General features: G+C 40.6%; 1 protein-coding gene across 6 annotated transcripts in view; it reads right to left on the minus strand.

Moving 5' to 3' along the window:
- Nucleotides 1–5364: 5364 nt before the first annotated feature.
- Nucleotides 5365–19967, minus strand: part of LOC136420673 (dnaJ homolog subfamily C member 7-like) — a 46013-nt gene continuing 31410 nt past the window's right edge. For 3 of the 6 annotated variants that reach the window (XM_066407740.1, XM_066407739.1, XM_066407741.1), the window contains 7 exons: nucleotides 19242–19395; nucleotides 18539–18703; nucleotides 16755–16846; nucleotides 15819–15892; nucleotides 14923–15069; nucleotides 13835–14080; nucleotides 5365–8451 (listed from right to left, as the gene is read on the minus strand). In XM_066407740.1, the coding sequence (XP_066263837.1) occupies nucleotides 8390–8451; nucleotides 13835–14080; nucleotides 14923–15069; nucleotides 15819–15892; nucleotides 16755–16846; nucleotides 18539–18703; nucleotides 19242–19395 (940 nt within the window). In that variant the 3' untranslated portion in view covers nucleotides 5365–8389. The remainder of the gene's footprint in view (nucleotides 8452–13834; nucleotides 14081–14922; nucleotides 15070–15818; nucleotides 15893–16754; nucleotides 16847–18538; nucleotides 18704–19241; nucleotides 19396–19967) is intronic. The other 3 variants (XR_010753285.1, XR_010753287.1, XR_010753286.1) reach the window with 3 other exon arrangements.

Genomic DNA, 19967 nt, shown 5'->3' on the forward strand with positions numbered 1-19967 from the left:
ATTAGCCCTGCCCACCTCCGTCAAAACGTAGAAATGCAATTAAAACATAAAAATGCAAACATTTGACGGACATGCAGTCACTCTCTCATTGGTCGAACCGTTAATTGTGATGGACAGTCAGGATCAGTCTATTTGGGCTTGGATTTCTATCCGTTCTCACCACACAACGGCATCGTATCTTTGCTCCTTTAATGTCGATATGTAATAAAGTGTTATTGAAACTTACTATGTGTAGGAATGACTAGAAATTTGAGTTTTTTATTCAAGTTTCAAGCCTCATAAATTCTCTGGATGCCTTTAAGAATACCAGGTGCTGTTGCACGCAGGGAATGTTATGTCATAATAACAGCTCGAGTACAGAGAATTGTAGAAATGTATTGTTTTTAGTACATTTGTTAAGTGTTGGGTTGTTGCATGTATGCTCTGTGTATACATTAGGCTAGAAATTTGCACAAATACTTTAACTACACATATCACTGCTCAGGACGATTTCACTGTGAAGGAGAGAAATTTAACTGCGTTAAAATCTGAAATCATTGTTGTGAAGAAGTGCTTTGCTACTGGTCATTTCGTTAGTTTATTCAGCATGCAAAACATAATGTACTACCGCATGTAATGTAAGAGGTAGAGAAACGAAAAAAATTTCACTGAAAATAAAAAGTATCTCTATTTCTTCTTCTTAGGCCACACCAATTTAATTTCTTGGTTAACTGATTTTTTTTTTAAATTCTAGCAACAAAAAAATCATGAAAACAGAAGGCTGGGGTGAAAACTTGCACCTGACCCTGTTCACTCCCTGAAACTGTGTGCACCAAAGTACAAACTTTCCTCTGAGATTCTGTTTTCATGTTGATTTTCCAATCTAGCATTTTTTTTTAAATTCTGTTAACCAAGAAATTAAAATGGTGTGGCCTTATCATTATTGCCCTCCAATAACCCCTAATGGGGTATCACTGAGGGGGGATACATTAACTTAAGCACTCTGAAGTAGCTGTTTGGCATCCAATTCCCTATTGGTTACAGACTTAGGCAGCAGGGAGAACTCAGAAAGTTAAGAAAAAAGAAAAGGTAAAAAATTGCACAAACTGTAACAGTTGATCTGTAATGGGAAACTTGCACAAACACTTTTGCACATGATTCTCTGTTGTTTAATGTCTTTATCAATTTTTTATCGTCTGTTGTTTAGACTGAAACTTTTGAACAAAAATGGCCATATAAGTGACACATGTATTCATCATGTCTACATGTAGGAGGACTGTCACCAGGACTTGTTATGAATATTAGGCCCAATTTACACTTGTCCTTTTAACTGTAGTACTACACATCGTAGTCTACTACTGTAGTAGACTACAGCTTTTTTCTGGGTGTAAAAAGAAAACCATTTCGCAAATAAAAACCGTGCTGAAATTCCCGCCCGCAATTTCTCAAAGGTCACAATAGGTCAGTACAGTTTCATGGCAATCGGGGAACAGCGGGTGTCCGGCTACGTTTCCTGTCATTGAGTATAAAGCGGATGTGACGTTGTAGTGTACTACAGAAGTAGACTATGATGTGTAGTACTACGGTTTCAAAGAACAAGTGTAAATTGGGCCTTAGTGAAGACTGTATGTAATAAATACATATTTGTAGTGCTAGATTTGTATTGACAAGAAGACCAGAAACACATATTGTGTTCTACAACAGGTTCTTTGAAATGTGCCTACATGTAATATGGCCATAACCTATGTGAAAAACAATGTAAGTTACTCATGATGAAATAAAAGTCAAGTTAAACAGCATCTTCCATTGGGTTGTCTCTATAACATGGGAAGAATTGACAGAAGTTCATGATTGTTGATACGTCAACACCCTAGGCATTACCTTAGGCTACAACATGGGGTATTCCGTATCACCCGAGGTACCAGCCCGACCGTAGGCCGGAGGGCGATCCGACCCGCGGGAGGGCTGGGACCGAGGGTGATGCGGAATACACCGTGTTGTATTTATTCATGTCATACATGTTACCCGAGAAAACACACATTTCAACGCGGAATGCGCCAGAAGTTGAGGGAGTTTTGTGTCCTCGGACAAAAAACTGTAACAACATTGATTCCAACCTCCGAATCCCGTATTCGAATTTTCGACGGTGGTGCAACCAGCACGCTCGAAATGCATTCGAAATATTCTATGGAAGCCCGTGTGATACAACTCTAGAACCTCATGTGATACGGATAGTTATCACACGGTCCAGAACACCCGTATCAGGCCCAGGCATGACATAATACTACATACAGTGTATTTACAACATATTCCATTCCAGCTTAACTGCAGGTCGGAGCGGCCAAAGGCTTGAAGGCGATCCGACCTGCGGGAGGGCTGGGACCGCAACGGTGATACAGACTACATCGTGTTGTATTTTACCCACCCAAACAATAAACATTTAAACGCATCCGAAGTCAAAGGCTCTGCAATTTCGCAAATCGTTATCTCGGCAAAGGTATGACATAAAGTGCTAAGCCTCTGGCAAAGGTAGGCTTGTATTTGAAGAGTCAATGTGGTGGCCCCCGAAATATGAAATATTCTATTTGCAAGTCCTGCAGCTATTTAACCCTTGAAATGTCAAAGCTGATTGGATCTGTATGGTCTGGAGGGTACCGTTTAAATTTTGTATGTTGAACCCAGGGTAGCAATCATTTAGCACATGAATCACCCAATAAAATTGCATTTCTACGTTTTATGTTGCCTTTTATAGAAGAAAAAGAAGAACTTTATTGCGCGACAATTGTAACGGATACAATGTATGGCAATTTGTACATAACAATCGACTATTTCTAATATTTAACAATTTCAAGGAAATTATCTATAACGTGAATAACAATCGATCTAATAATGTGTATTCTAATGGCTAAAATAGTATACAATGTAATGATGACAATGATAGTATTCTGTGTAGTATATGATGATAGTATTCAAATGTGGATGTAGATGTGTCAGGAATGTAAAACAATGTCTCGTTTTTGCATAGAGTTGTATATAAATTGGCCTACATATGTAGGTACTAGATATTTGAACAGGGCAGGAGATTATCATATTGAATATCTCTGTCTTGGTATGCGGCATTTTCCGGAGTTACATACAATCGATTTAAACAATTTCTGCCGGTCACTGTCATAGATTGGACAATGCATTATGAAGTGGAATTCGTTCTCAATATTTGTATCATACTTTTTGTTCCAGCAAACTGCTTGGTCTGTGTCTGTATCTATATAGCTGGTAAAACCGCCCTTCGGCGTAACACACCAGCTTCGCAGGCATGCGCCGCGGCCAGTTTGGAAATGTAATTCTAGGCTACTAACCTTCTAGCCTCCGTAACAGGCTCTTTGGGCCTTTTTTGGGGGCTTTTGCTGAGGACTTCTTTCCGTACTGGGTCGTCCGTGCAGCCAGTCCGTAACCATCTACCGGGCCTAATTGTTACAGGCTTGCTGTACAAACGACCCAGTACGAAAAGAAGGCATCGGCAAAAGCCCAAAGAAAGGCCCAAAGAGCCTGCTATGGAGGCTAACTTCCCTGGTGTGCAGGGTGTTGTCTGCTGAGGGCCTGTTGTAGGTTTAGCTGACTGAACATGATTGATGAGCCCCAGATTGCTGCTGTTCTCCAGTGACACCCTGGATTTACCCGATATATCAAGGTCAAATGGGGGTATAGCAGGGGTTTCAGGAACACCATTTCTTTCTTTATTCATTCATATTGGTTGGGCTAAACCACTGCAAAATTTCAACCATTACAGTATTCTCAGGAGGGAGGCAAATCGTGGTCACTTTAAGACCACCACCACCCACCCCCTATTGTTTTTGTTTGTATTGCATACCCGGTAAACCGCATGAACGAATGATGAAGGCGCAACACACCAGATTTGTACTGAAGAGTACAAGCTGCATATCCAGACAGATTTATTTGATCCACACACACCGGGAAGGACCCCTACTCTTTTCGATAAGTGCGGTGGGTTCCTTAACGTGCTTGAGGTGTGGCTCTCCTCAAACACGGGACCTCCATTTAACGTCCTATCCGAGGGACGTCCCTAACCAAAGCTAGGTACTCATTATCACCTGAGTAAAGTGGGGAAAGTCGTGTTAAGTGCCTTTACCAAGGGCACAACGTCAACGGGACAAATCAGGGAACCCCGGATTCGAACCCGGTATCTCTGGGTTCTGGGCCAAACATCCTGCCACTACACCACTGCCATGCCACTTGTAGCAGAGGTAACCTCTGCTTGGAGAATAGCAAGCATACCTGAGTGTACTGTAAAAATTATCACCCCACAGGGCTGCTTAGAGATCAGGACATGTCAGGCAACATCTTCTAACAGGTGCATGAGTTCAGTTTCTTATACGTTGTGAAAAAAAAAATTGACAACAAAAACCCACTCTGCTGGGAAAGATGATCAAAACAAAAAGCAATTTATAACGATGTGCAAAACGAAGCTCAAACCATATGTTGCCTTGGTGACAAGGTTTAGCTGTTTAGTATGCCACCTGGCCCCCCTAAGGACCTAAGGGCATGTGGGATTGAATTACAACAACTGAAGCAGGAACCAGACTCAAGAATGAGTCACAGAAGAAAGAACTAGGGAACTGAATGATTGTAATATTTTGTAACCTCTGCTACAATTTGTATCAAGTAACCGATTCAAGGGGATACAGCATTTAGATGCATACATTTTAAGGTCAATGCTCAAGGCATGAGATGTATGTCTGGCATATCAGGTACTTATGTTTGATCATATGAGTTGGAAATATTGGAAAATAATAATTGTTTTTGCCTTATCAAAAAATTTGATTTTCTAATAATTACGGACAATTAGTAAATACCAAGATGTGCGAACGTCTGTTTGTAGCTTAGATCATTATGCACATGGAAAACATACAATGTAGTTTCATTGCAACTGTATGAAGATATTACGCAAATGTGCTAAACAGTGTTAGTGAATGTCACTACCATAAAGATTTCAGCATTTTTTAAATTTCCATTATTTTTGGCCCTAATATCGTTTTGGTTGCCTCTAAGTATAAAAATTCAGCCCAAAAAGCCTGCACAGACTAAACAAAGTCTATACCATTTGATTGACACTTTGGGAGTGCAGCAATCCATGTTGGCATGCTAATGAAACATTCTGATGCCATTTCAGACCAGACACACCAGACTTATTATCAATGCGCATACAAATTAGCTAGGGATGGTCCAAAAACTATCCAGGGGAGGGTGTAGTAATACACATTAAGTTAAGACATTGTATTACCCTTAACAGTGTATCAACCCTTTTCAGTAAGTCACTGCACAACAGAAAATGGACAACATTTTAGAAATACAGCCTTGAGTATTGAGTGTGTTAAGGAAAAATGAGTTTTTATTCGGTTATTTTGTCTTGGGCAGTCACATGTACAGTAGCGCAAAAGGACACTTTTTATTCTACAACACATTTGCATCATGTACAATATGCACACAATGCACCTACAATGAACATGATATGCTACATAAAGATTAGCTGTTCTGTACATTAAGAAGCTGCAAAACCTGCAAGAAAGTCAGGCAACATCTTGAAACTACTAGCCACAATATGTAAATGATTTTAAATAATTAAATAAGAATAAGGTAAAGTTTGTGGCTAACTGTACTATAGGATCATTGAGTATGTCACAAGTGAACTACAAGTTAAAAATAAATCATGTCATTTTCAAAAAGAAGTGCAGCTATTAATGACTTCATATCTCTGACAAATGATATCTAGAAAGAAATGTCCTAATGGTGAAGTCTTAAGACAAGCCTTGCACTACCATATCAACTTAATAGGTCTTGCAATGTTGCAGCATGAAGCCCATACTGATTTGATTATATAGATGACATCGGTGCACACATCAATTTTCGTTTGTTTACCAAAAAACATTGTTTTGGACCATGCTGCAAAAGTATAAAAAGCATATGACAAAAAAATATCGGAAAATGGATGTAATAAAAAAATTGCCCAAATCAAAGATGTGAAAGAGCAAAAATAAAGAATGTATTGTTTGGTATACCATACTCCCGTGTGTTTAGTCATTTTTTCAATCCTCCTTACAATTTTTTTTTGCCAAACTTTTATTTTTTCGCATGCTCACATCAGTTTTGGTGTTCAGAGAGGATGCCATAGATATAATCAAATCAACATGGCCTTAAGCTGCGTTTCCTATGAGAGAGAATAGCTGAGAAGCGGCACATCACACCATACCTATAGAGCTGTACAACATATTTAGCCAGATGAATTTTCCTGATCGCTTTGACTCACACTAAAGTGGGTATCTCATTGCGTCTGTCTGAAACTGTTCACAAAAATTCGCAAAGTTGCTGCAATAATTTGCTGCAAACAGGCGTAGTCCAGTAAAATACCCAGTTAAAGCTACAAAGACTGTTCACAAAAATTTGCAAAGTTGCTGCAATAATTTGCCGCAAACAGGCGTAGTCCAGTAAGATACCCAATTAAATCAGATGAAATTTGCCAGGATGATCTTAAGCTTATATTTATTGATTCTCACTCTACAAGAGGTATTTCTCTTTCAGATTAAAAACAAAATATTGGTGAAAAATTCCTCTTAACTGTACATCATTTCTACATGCTAATATAATATCAAAATCGTATTTCCTTCTTGCCTTCTTGTGCCTCAGAACTGCTTTAAATATTTCAAAGAAGTCATGATGGCACTCGTTTCAACATGTATATTATAGAACTAAAGATAAGACTTTCTCATTCATAGTTGAATTGCTGGGTTGCTATCAATTGGTAAAACATTTCAGCATATGTTTCTGACTTACACTTCAAATACATTTTGATTTTGACATAAACTTATACAAGATATGATAACAAATGTATGTATGTAACATAACTAACCAAGAAGCAAAAATACAAACAACCTGATGACAAGCGTACACTGATTGTATGAAAGTCCTTTATCAAACTTGTCTATAATTCACCCAGACCAAACGATCGCTTTGAAACACTGATTCGAATCAGCCATAACCTGACAAATCACTTTCTAAGTTGCCTTAACAACTTAATCTGGCAAAACAAACTCGCACATTGAGATGCTGGAAGGTGTCAGCTTTTAAAAGATTTTTTCAGATTGACAATTTTGGCACTTTGGAAGTGATAGAAGCTGACCACGACTTAACGTTTAAAAAAAAGAAGTTTCTACTACTTTTCTTTGCCAAAATTGTCAATCTGAAAACATCATTTAAAAGCTGACACCTTCGAGCATCTCACTGGCGAGTTTGTTTTGCCAGATTTCGTCATTGAAGCAAACTAGGAAGCAATTTGTCGGGTCATGGCTGATTCGAATCTGAGTTTCAAAGCGATGGATTGGTTGGGGTGTAATCGAAGATCGTAGGAGTACGAAACAGTCCTGAGCAAAAAGCTGTACAGTACTAGTTTCACCCACACCACAGCACTCTACAACACCAGGAGGCCCCTCCACCACATACATCTAATGTACCATCCCCCAGCAAAATCTACTTCTACAAGTACAGTGCAGTATTCCCTCTAGTTTCTGTGGTCAACATCTGGACTTTGTTGGTACCATATTTTGTTTTAAACGTCTAACTAAGAATGTATTTTCCTCGTTTTGATGATTCTTTTCCCACAACTTGGATCAAATGTATTCTTTGGTGCTTGGAAAAGAAGAAAATAACCACTAAAAATTACCAATGTGATACACATTGGGTTGTACATTCTGCAAGGTATGCTCTCAAGCTAGTAGCCTAAAGGGCCCTGATCTCAGGCTAGTAGCCTAAAGGGCCCTGATCTTAGACTAGTAGCCTAAAGGGCCCTGATCTCAGGCTAGTAGCCTCAAGGGCCCTGATCTCAGGCTAGTAGCCTAAACGGACCTGATATCAGACTGAGTAGCCTAAAGGGCCCTGATCTCAGGCTAGGTAACCTAAAGGGCCCTGATCTCAGGCTAGTAGCCTAAAGGGCCCTGATCTCAGGCTAGTAGCCTAAAGGGCCCTGATCTCAGGCTGAGTAGCCTAAAGTCTAGTAAAGGGCCCTGATCTCAGGCTAGTAGCCTAAAGGGCCCTGATCTCAGACTGAGTAACCTAAAGGGCCCTGATCTCAGGCTAGTAGCCTAAAGGGCCCTAATCTCAGGCTAGTAGCCTAAAGGGCCCTAATCTCAGGCTAATAGCCTAAAGGGCCCTGATCTCAGGCTAGTAGCCTAAAGGGCCCTGATCTCAGGCTAGTAGCCTAAAGGGCCCTAATCTAAGGCTAGTAGCCTAAAGGGCCTTGATCTCAGACTGAGTAGCCTAAAGGGCCTTGATCTCAGGCTACTTGCTGGGGAATAGAGGGAAGACTGCCTGTGTGTGGGTGGGGGGCGCTGCGCTGCAGTCTTCAGCCAAATTGGAAGGTGAAGCCTGGCCCAAAGGGGTTCCCACCAGCGCCCATGCCGCCACCTGAGGAAGAAAGAAACATCCTATCAGACAGTGGAACAGACCAGAGGACGCTACGTAGGACAGTACGGTAGGCCTTGGGGAAAAAAATGTTGTGTTTCAGGTTACCTGACCGACCCAAGCAAAATCTGCCAACCTTCTTTTTGGGTCGATCGTTAGCAAGGTATATAAAATTTATGATCTGACATCTGAGTTATGAAAATTCAAAATAGAAGTCTTGCATATTTTCTTGCTGACTTCCTCTATTTCACAGTCTGTTACGAGATTAATGTTTTGAATAGTTGATGTATGAGTCTGTAGGAAACATTGCAATTGCTGGTTCAAGAAAAAAAATCCCTGACCCTAATTTTTATAGTACTGTAATCGGAAACACAACATTTTTTCTAAGGCCTGGGACAGTACGTTACCTTTTGCATAGCCAGTTTCCTGCCCTAGCTAAAGGAACAACCCACCAGCAATATCTACTACATGTATGTAGGGCACCTTTGCACAGACAGCACTGTGGTTTGATACCCTAGCTAAAGGAACAACCCACCAGCGGTATCTATAGCTATACTAGAGTGACTACAGGAGAAAGCACAGTCGTGCAGCAACCGAAGAGAGAGAAGAACTGATCCCGAAACTCAATTCTGTTGTGTTTTTTGCTGCAAAGTCTTGCTTTTTCAAAAATGAGTATGTTGCTGTGTTATGATTATCATTCTTGGTAAGGCCACAGCAAGTAAATTTTATGGATGACATCCTCCGCAGACTCCAAAATTAATGAGATAGGGCGAAAAAAAAACAAGCCAGGCCAAAAAAAACAAGATTCGTATATTTTCAAATTTTGAGATCATAATCCTTGTTAAACAAGAATTGAGGCGATGAAATATGATATCATGACCAACAGGTCTTTAAGTCCTGTATTCATTCATATATAATAAAACCTCCTTGATTCAACAGTAAACATGTCCTTGTAGATGTGTATACATCTCAATAGACTAACTACAACAAATGCAGAAAAGAGCTTGTTGTACCATCATATGAAGCAACTACACTGGATATTCATATGCTATGAAACACCTTGTGTATACAGCTCATTATTTATATAATGTCCTTGCTAGGACAAATGCTTGCTATCATACCATCATGGGCAGGAACTACACTGGGTATTCATATGCAAGGAAACACCTTAGACTGTCAATGTTTACGACATATTTGCCCATTTTTGGCATGTTGACCACCGTCGGAGGGCATTGAAATTTCTTGTTTTTTATTTCGAAATCAGGCGAAAATTAATGAGCGCGCTGATGTCATCCATAAAAATTACTTGCTGTGGCCTAATCATAACAACTTGAATCAGTTTCAGTTTTGAACATTATTTTGGGACATGAACATCACAAAACAAGACCGGAAGACAAGAAGTTAGGAAAAGAGGGGGGTAACATCGAAATTGACTCAGAAAAACAACAAAAATTGGTAACTTTATTTTACTTGTCTTAATGCCCTATATAAACTTCTGTTCATAGCACGAGTTACCGCGTAAAGTTTTTACAGCACTTGCTCTACTGGCACAAAGACAAAGAGCACCAAACTCCAGCGCTGAGAGACTTGCAAAATACTTGTAATATGCAAAATCTATCTACATAGTACATATTAAACTTTCTATTGCACTTAGGCCACACCATCTTAATCTTATGGATGACATCCGCGCGCGCATTGATTTTCGCCTGTTGTAAAAAAAAAAATTTAAAAAAAAAAATCACCTCCTCAAAGGCTACACGGAACTCCGGAACTTGCCGACTTAGATTGTCGCAAAAGGCTAGCATTGTGCCGGCTTATCAGAAAACTGGGGGCGTATGTGGATTGGTATGCCATCGATGTTGGCTAGGGGGATTTTGCGTTTGCACAGTTGTACGAGAGGATCGCGGCGGCCAGCGAGTATCGTCCAGACAATTTCAAACACGACCTATCCTGAGTGGCTCTCACACGTTTCTTTTGCAACAATCAGAGACATGGGAGAGGAATTGAGGGATTGGCAGAGGGATTTGTGAGCGTAAACCATGGAATGCATGTATGTTGAAACTGCCCTTATTGGTGTATAATATTCTCATCACAGTCATATATCATCCACAGTCCTTGGAGCCAAATACCTTCTAATAGTATACTTCTTTGGTCGTTCTTGTCAATATATTAAAAATCAATCACTTGCGCTGAGTCTGCTATGATGAACATGACAACCTACATGTACCTCCTACAAATAAACTGTGTTCTGTGGTTCAATTCGCAATACCAACTTTGTACTAGTAGTCCTGTGGTTTAGCAGCATTTTTTTTTTGGCTGGATTTTTCTTTTTTTCGCCCGCGCGCATTAGTTTTGGGGTCTCCAGAGGATGTCATCCATAAAATCAAGTTGGTGTGGCCTTAGACAAAAATACCACACAGAACTTGCTCTACCACCACAAAAACAACTTGAAAGAGCTCCATTTTCCAGCATAGAGAGATTTGATCCCACAAAATAACATTGCTGGCACACATCGACACAGACACAGTAAGATTTCTATGCCCATCTTTGATGGCGTCTTACAGGTATGCTATAACACTACTAACTAGATTAATACAATAAAGATTATTATTACTGATAATGATCTTCAAAATACAGGAGAAAACATACTAGATATTAAATGATTTTACTGCATATCCAATAACAACTTGAAATGAAGGTCTTGTAAATATCTTTGCAAACGATTTTCCAAATCTAAATTGCCCTGTCAAAGATACTCAAATTTTCCAGCCATATAAACTTTGTAGTCTGTAGCGGATACGTTGTATATCCATGATAGGTGTAGCAGTATATTAGTCGACGGTATCTTCTACTTTTGGAACCATTCCTGCCGTTGATGCGTCCGAGAAAGTCCGCTGGACCCTACTGTCTCGCCCAATGCACAACCTGAAAGCTCGGCCAACACGGGACAACCGCTTTCTTATGCCATCTAGGGGACTGCGTGTAGGTATGGCTATCACAGAGTCAGTGTCCCAGCTACGCTGTGACATGGACAGCTCCCTATAGTACAGGGGGTTCTCATACTCTGACGGAGGGGGGGTTTCATCCTCGAAAGGAGGGGGGTTCCGGAAGTCTGGGACAGAGTTTGCACGGGACAGCATGGGACTAGAGCGAGCTAACGGTTCTCCTGGATCGCTTTCTTCGACAGTGGGGGATCGGACGCTTGTGCGCTTTCTCCTTGGAGGAGCGACAGGGTCTGATTGGTCAGAGGACGGGCCGGTGCGGTTGGTTTTAGACTTGTTGCTGTGTTTTCTCCGAACAGGCGCTTTTGGAGGTGGATCTATTTCTACTTCATCACTTCCGCTAGCTCTGAAACCCTTCTCTTGGCGTGACTTCCTGCTTTCCCTACTGAAATTAACCGTTACTTCTTGTGTCTCTTCCCTTTTATCGCCATATCCGAAGTCGTCAGGGCTCTTAAAATGATCCTCCTCAAAATCCATAAAATCTAAAACTGCTTCACCTGTCTCTTTCGGAACTTTCGCTTTGTCTCCGCCATAATGATCATCATCAAAAACGATAAAATCAGAAGACATGTCGTCTCCATCACGATTATCTTCAGAGATCTTCCCTCTGTTTTTTTCCTCCTCGTCTAACCTCCGAGTTCTCCAGAGCCCCTGCCTGATGTTTGTCCTGCGGTGAGGACTAGGACTGCTCATCCTCCTCCCCCCTGTCCCATCCTCTCTTACACCTGCGCTTGTGCTCCTCTTACGATAAACTGGAACCCCCTGGTCCCTGAACACGAACTCCTGCGACCCTTCCCTCTCCCCCCTCCCCTCTGGCGAACTCGGTGAACTCTGCTCAAACCTAGACTTAGCTTCTTTAAAGGAACTCCTTCGGCGCCCGGGGATATAAATAGGACTCTTGGCGCTACTACTCCGTCTTCGAGCACCCTGAGGCTCTTTGGGGGTTTTCTGGTTTAGCTCTTCTAGCTTAGCAGCTGAAGCTGTTAAGTCTCCTCTGACTTTTGACCCTTGTGACCTGGAAGTAGATGATCGTGACCTGGAAGTGCTTGACTCTGGCTCACCCCCCTTTTCCTCCTCATCTCTGACAAGACTTTCTAAGGGACTTGAAAACTTGGCTTCTGCGTACATTTTAGAACTACCGTCCGGAACGCTCGAGCTTTCGGAGCTAGAGTCACCAGAATCAACCTTGTCTTCAGTTTCACGTTTATTGTCCTGTCCTTCCGAGAGGTTTTGCGCTGAGGTAAATATCTTCATGCCTGGACCTGCTTGACTCTCGGTTTGAAAGGTGTACATAGGGTTGGGTTTAGGGCGGGGCTGGCTGGTCTTGTACATATTTTCCCAAGCACGGGACTGACTACCTCCATACCTGGGATTGTACGTCCCTTTATTGTTATTCTGGAAAGACCCATGTGTTGGCTGAGCGTTCGAAAACCCCTGGGCATACCCTGGCTGTGAATATCTATTCTGAGCCCTTCGGAAACTGCCTTTCGGACTAGACCCTCGAAAACTTCCACTCGGACTATTCCCCCGAAAACTGCTTCTTGGACTTGAACGAAAAAAATTACGGCCTGAAAAGAATGTTAAGATTGATTTGAATTAAGTAGACTTCTGACTGTATGGCACTCAGGTTTAAGTGATTGACAGCAAAAATTGGCTAAGAGCATCCACCACCACAGCGCCCCCTAGTCAAAATAAGAAGTACTGCATAGCAGCAACACTGTCACTACTGCCTATTGTTCCAATACAGATGAAACAGATTTGGCCAACAGATATATCTGTAGTGCCATCATCAGTATCTTCTATCAAGGTATCATTCAACTTGCATTTAAGAAAGTACATGTATTGCTAAACTGCAAAGCAGTTGCATCTTCAAATTCTGTTCTTACAAAAGAAGCTGAGGAAGGATTAAAGGAGCCTTAAAGTCCAGAAGGGGGTGGCATTTTCCAATGGATCATGCTTAAATGAATACATAATCAGCCAACTTTTTGCAGAATTCCACTTGTGGTAACTATGTGTCACATGTTTTGTAAAACAATATGATACTCACTAACCCTGTGCAGACCCTCCAATTCCCTATAGACACTTAAAATAGGACGATAAGCAAACCAAGAGGGCCAATTTAACTTTTGTCAGGCCTTGTAAGCCATATTGTATTCATCCACATGCTGAGATTACTTAATCTAATTAGAGGCTACCTGGGGGTTTAGTAGAATACTGAATGCTTTTTGATGTGCACGGGACTAGTGGGTATAATGTACTTTTAATTATCATATCCTGTTAAGTAGTATGCACTTTTTACCTCCTGAAATTATTATCAATCGGAAATAAACACCCCCTTCTGGAGTTTAGGGCTCCTTTAAGAGGAGACTTTTGAGATTACTTACCGGGACCTCCAGGACCACCGAAACTGAAGTGTTGACCTCCGTGCCCACCTCCGCCGAAGAAGGCTTGGAAGATAGTGTTGGGGTCAAAGTCATGGCTGAACGGACTGTCCATGTCGTCTATGTCCTGTCCGTTGTCATACCGCACGCGTTTCTTGGAGTCCGAGAGGGTGGCGTACGCCTCGCCGATCTCTTTGAACTTCCTCTCCTGCTCTGCTTTCTCTTCTGGGGTGGCGTTTGAGTGGCGATCTGGGAAGATGTGATGTTCTCAAGTTATAGTGACATCAAAGTACCTTGCTAAGAGCATAGTATCAAGGACAATTTGTCACATATAGTACAATACCTTCTTTGGTTATTCTCTTTCAAAGTCGGAAACAAAAGCGCCCCTGCAGTTTAAAAAAAGCAGCTAGGGGGTCAAAATTCGCACAACTTAATCTCTGCCCCAAGACCTACATGTATCTACCACTAAAAAATCACAACATATCAAAACACAACACAACCGGAAGTTCTGCTGCAGTATTTTAGAAATCCACAAGGGGGGCCATTATCGAACTTGACCTTTGTTTTCCCGACCCACATCCACCTACTAAGTATCATTAGGATCCAGGATATTTGGAGTTTCTTTTTACACAACCAGGAATCTCACCTGCTGACGTTTCGGTGTCTGTCAGACACCTTCTTCAGAGCTTCTGACTGGAGTACTGCTTCTCACTGCTATAAGTAGCCGATGTAGGTTGCCCTTTGCAGCGACAACGCAATCCCAAACGCGGCTGAGCTTGTATCCCCCCTCGTATCCCACCTACATCGGCTACTTATAGTGGCGAGAAGCAGTACTCCAGTCAGAAGCTCTGAAGAAGGTGTCTGACAGACACCGAAACGTCAGCAGGTGAGATTCCTGGTTGTGTAAAAAGAAACTCCAAATATCCTATGTTCTACCAACCTGATGAAATTATTTTCGGATCACTAGGATCTATCCACAGCTTCTCAAGTTACGCTGTCCACTGTCAGATAGAGACTGACAGACAAATGGCACCTACATGTAAAACATAACCTTCTTGGCAAAGGTAATAAATAAATAAACAGTCTCACACCTGGATGTGTTTCTAAGGCCTTCTTCTTGTAGGCCTTCTTGATTTCATCATCAGAGGCGTCTTTCCTGACACCAAGGATCTTGTAATAGTCTTTCCTCTTGCTCTTCTTCAACTCTAGCTTGGCATTGCTTAGCAACTGTTTATGCTCTGAAAAAAAGAGATAACCAAAATATAGATGACTTGTTATCAACATAAATCATTGTTAATGATTGAACATAGTTACTTGTATGTAAAAGATATACTGTAATTGCAGAAATGTTTGCGGGGATTTAATTTCGCAGTAGGGAGGAAATGGAGTGTTCGCGGTGGTTTTGAGTTCGTGTTGAAACAATAGTAGGGATACCGTCAAACAATGGAACGACTTTTCGGTGGCTTTAAGTTCGCTGCGAAAACTGTGAACATAAAACCACCGCGAACATTTCTGCATTTACAGTAGTCCACACTTTCATTCATTGTAGATTCTCGTAATTGAACACCAACTTGTCTAAATTCTTACATTTTAGTTTTCTGTTATCCATTTGGGATTTATGTATAGTATGTATGTTGACATTGTATTGTTTACTCTTGTGTTATGTTCATGTTTTTGAGAAGAAAGCTTTTTATAAAAATAAGTTTCATTTTCTACTTGATAAGTCAGGCGTTCTGTGTGTGTGTGTGTGTGTGTGTGTGTGTGTGTGTGTGTGTGTGTGTGTGTGTGTGTGTGTGTGTGTGAGTGTGTGTGTGTGTATTGTTTGTTTATTCACCAATTTGCTTGTTTGGGATATGGACAAATTTTCTTTTGTATCTACATGTAAAACTGTACATGTGCCATAAATTAACCAAATGGATATTGATTATTATCAGTGATCAAAGAAAATTCAAGACTCTTGCTCTCAAACATTAAGACAGTGCCATACCTCTCGTTCTTTCCATGTTGAAGACTTTTTCGTAGTCTCTGACTGCCTCTTCATACTGTTCTGTATCCATGTAGCTGGAAAGGAAACAGTTTACATGGTATCACAAGCAAGAAAACATACAACAAGGAAAATTACATGTAGTTATGATAGAATAAACCACATACTGCTTTGCAACCCTTCCAGTGTCACAGGCAAAATAGCAACAATGCATTGTGAGTTTATTGAAGAAACAGAAAAGTTAAAAACCCTACTTCATACCCCTTTCTCACGTGGCGGACATGATAAAATGAAGACGAGGCCAATGAGGCAAAGAAGCAAAAATAATGTACAGATTAAGTTTTCCTCCTAAATTACATTAAGTTTTAAAATATGATATCCAAGTATCAATATTGTTACTAATGTAATGCACAAAAAATATGCAGCAATTTAGAGCTTCGTTGACCGATCCCATAGTCCCAGCCCTCCTCCGTCAAAACGTAGAAATGCAAAATAAAAACATAAAAATGCAAATATTTGACAGTCATGCAGCCACTTCCTCATTGGTCGATTCTCTAATTATCAGGTAATCATTGGCTAAACTGCTAACTGTGATTGACAGTTAGGATCAGTCTATTCTTTGCCACAAGGGCTCGTTTTCTTTCTATCATGTCCGCCACGTGAGAAAGGGTGAAGTAATTATGACTTGAGAATTATTCTGAAATGTAGATCATTATCTATTTCTAGTGAAATGTAATAGATACAATTTCAAAGTACCAGATTCATTTCTTTTCCTTTCTTATCCTTCCCGCACCAGACGGTGCATAGGGCAGCGCCCATCTCCGTTTCAATAGCCCTTGGGCCACACAACTTTGCGCAATCACTACAGCAGGGGTGCTAGTCCACTGGTAAGATATATTTCCTTTTAACTATTAAGAAACAAAAATAACCAAAACCCACCACTTCGCTCTCCGCAGATATGCTTTCAGGTAGTTGTCGTCTAGCTTGATTGCTTCCGTGCAGTCTTGGATAGCTTGATCTAACTTGTTTACCTAAAACCAAAAAATGCTTTGTCAAAAACTAACTCTAATATGATATAGTACAACAAATGTACTGAGCATATCTGAACATAGAGCTTGGTTTATCAGTGGCATTTTCTATTTGAGGCAAATATAGCAATTATATTGACTCCCCCCCCTCAGATCTTATTTTCTTAAAGACCTTTTTTTCAAGCAGATAAGGCCACACCAATTTAATTTCTTGGTTAACAGATTTTTTTTAAATTTTAGCACAATGACATCATTAAAGCAGAAGGCTGGGATGAAAATTTGCACCTGACCCTGTTCACTCCCTGAAACTGTGTGCACCAAAGTAAAAACTTTCCTCTGCGATTCTGTTTTCATGTTGATTTTCCAATCTATTATTTTTTTTTTAATCCGTTAACCAAGAAATTAAATTGGTGTGGCCTAAGAGCATCCTTGCTAGCTTTTTCAACTGGATTTTCCGTTCATGTTCTAATGAGGCATAAATAATCAGTCCTAAATACATGTATGTCCTAAAATTGTTAATCAATGCATTCAATGAGATAGGCCATGTAATATTCTCAAAAGTTATATGATTATGAATGAAAGGAGTACAAGACCAAATACAATGACAAAATTCATAGAGGAACTTTGTACAATTTTTTGTTTTCATTCAAATGAAAATTCATATCTGCAAACAAAAAAATCAATATGAAAATACATTAGCTGTTAAGACATTCAACATCTTCCAGAATACCACAGAAAGCACATGTAAAAACAGGACACTGTGGGGTACATGTAGTGCTGCGTACCTAAACGTAACATCAGGTACAGTAACCGGTACAGAGGTTTAGGTAAAAGTCCGGACCTGTACCTGAACAATTTGAAAAATTGATATGTGTTTTTCTGAACATCTTCAATAATAACAGAAACATAAATAAACTGTTTTCAACTTGTCAGTATCTATATTCAAAGAACATAACTAGGTTTCCTACCGCCATACTCCCTTGGCCTTGCTATCAAAACTCCCCGCCTGCCTGAATGACCTGTTGCATATTAGTTACGCTGTTCCAAGGTGTCACTTTGGTCATGTTTGGTGTTGAATGAGGCTATGCGGTCAGGAGATCAGTGACAAAATAAGCATAGACTTGGTGTAACTTTATATCCATACGGTACTTCATGTATTTTGGACCTGTACCTAATCAGTTTTTACGCACAGAACCGGTATGCAGCACTACTGTGGAGTCATGTGAGTGTGTGGATGCGTGGGAAAGGGAAACAACCAACGTGGAATAAAAACACCAACAGCGGCGGGAACCTTGAACGTTTCCTCCTCGGCTCCATCCATGGGCACCACGCTATGTTTCGTGTCTAACTCGTGTTGCTATGGCAACAGCATCAACACAGAACACAGCAGAGAGAAAACATCAAAACCAGAAATTAAAAAAAATCAAAAAAATACCTTTAAGCAACATTTTTCTCAAAACTGCATGAAAGAAAGAAAGCAGTGTTAGAGAAGGTCAATATTTGTACATTTGGAAATATTCTAAGGCCACACCAATTTAATTTCTTGGTTAACGATTTTTTATTTAAAAAAAAAAGAAATTTTAGGAAAAAAAATTTTCATGATTTTTTTTCTAAAATTTTTTTTTGGGGAAAATAAAAATCTGTTAACCAAGAAATAAAATTGGTATGGCCTAATGGTCTTTCTTTGACTCTTACCTTAGCCCCTACGGTAGCCCTGTTGTTATAGAGTTTGGAGTTGATAAAGACATTGTGGGGGTCTATTCTCAAGGCTTCTGAGTACAGATCATAGGCCTCTTGGTAACGTCCTGCCTTGAAAGCGCTGTTTCCTTCTTCCTTCTTAGCTCGCAAGCTTTTAGCTTTCTGTGGAACAAATAAAAATTGTAAGGTTCTTTTCTGCCATCTTAAAGACCCTGTCACAGAGTTGACGTGTTTCGGTAGTATTTGTTGATCACCAGACACGTTTTTTGTTTCAAGGCATCCTCATTTGAGGTGAAGCATGATGCTTTTTCAAGTAGGTGGTAGTGCAATGTGGCTTCGCTACGGCTCGCGTTTCTGGCCAAGCACACCGGGTCACCCCTACTCTTCTTGATAAGTGATAATAATTTCTTCACTTCACTCACGGCAGGTGTAAATGAGTACCTAGGTTCGGTTAGGGATGTCCCTCGGATAGGACGTTAAATGGAGGTCCCGTGTTTGAGGAGAGCCACACCTCAAGCACGTTAAAGAACCCACCGCTCTTATCGAAAAGAGTAGGGGTCCTTCCCGGTATGAGTGGTTCAAAACCTACAGTCCTTTGGCCGCACATGGGTTCGCCCTTAGTAATAGCGCATGGCTAGTTGGGCAACCCTGGCATGTACATGTACATGCTGAACCAATGAATAAATAAAACTACACTTACCCTAAATGCAACTTTGGCTTTTTCGTGGTCAGGGCTTAACCTGAGGACTTGTTGGAAGTGTGCGAAGGCCTTGTCCAGGTTGTCCTGATAGTAGAGACACAGGCCTCGCACATACATGGCGTCTACGTTCATGTTGTCTATGTGGAGGATGTTACTGCGGAAAACACAACAATCATGGGTTTAACAAACAAAACAAGTACACAACAACACGTCAAAATCAACACATCATAACTCAACATAGGCTTTGCTGTCGCAAACCTGTAATGACGTCACCGCTTCCCATCATACACCACTCACATTATGGGATTCAAAATGGCGGCGTCCATAGATCACGTGATCAAAATCGTACGAAAGCAACACAGGTTTTGCGACACGCAAACCTGTAACAATCTTTGCACATACACATGCACATGTATTCTGTCTGGAGGATGTTACTGTAGAAAATACAACAATCATGGGTTCAGTATTTAACCTTTAGCACACTGACGTAGCCATTTGGCACCCAATTCCTTATCGGTTACAGAGTTAGGCAGCAGGGAGAAGGTTAATGTAAAAGGTAGAAATACCTTATATGACACATGCAGAATATCAATTTAGGACCATAACAATCATTTTGTTTCATGCCAAACAAAAAAGATCACATGTGGTGTTTATATTATCTATAAAAATACATGTTAATACTGCTTAGCAGTCTGTATCATATCTTTTGTATGTATAACAGAGATT

This window comes from Branchiostoma lanceolatum, chromosome 15, assembly GCF_035083965.1.
Source record: "Branchiostoma lanceolatum isolate klBraLanc5 chromosome 15, klBraLanc5.hap2, whole genome shotgun sequence".
Taxonomy (NCBI): Eukaryota; Metazoa; Chordata; class Leptocardii; order Amphioxiformes; family Branchiostomatidae; genus Branchiostoma; species Branchiostoma lanceolatum.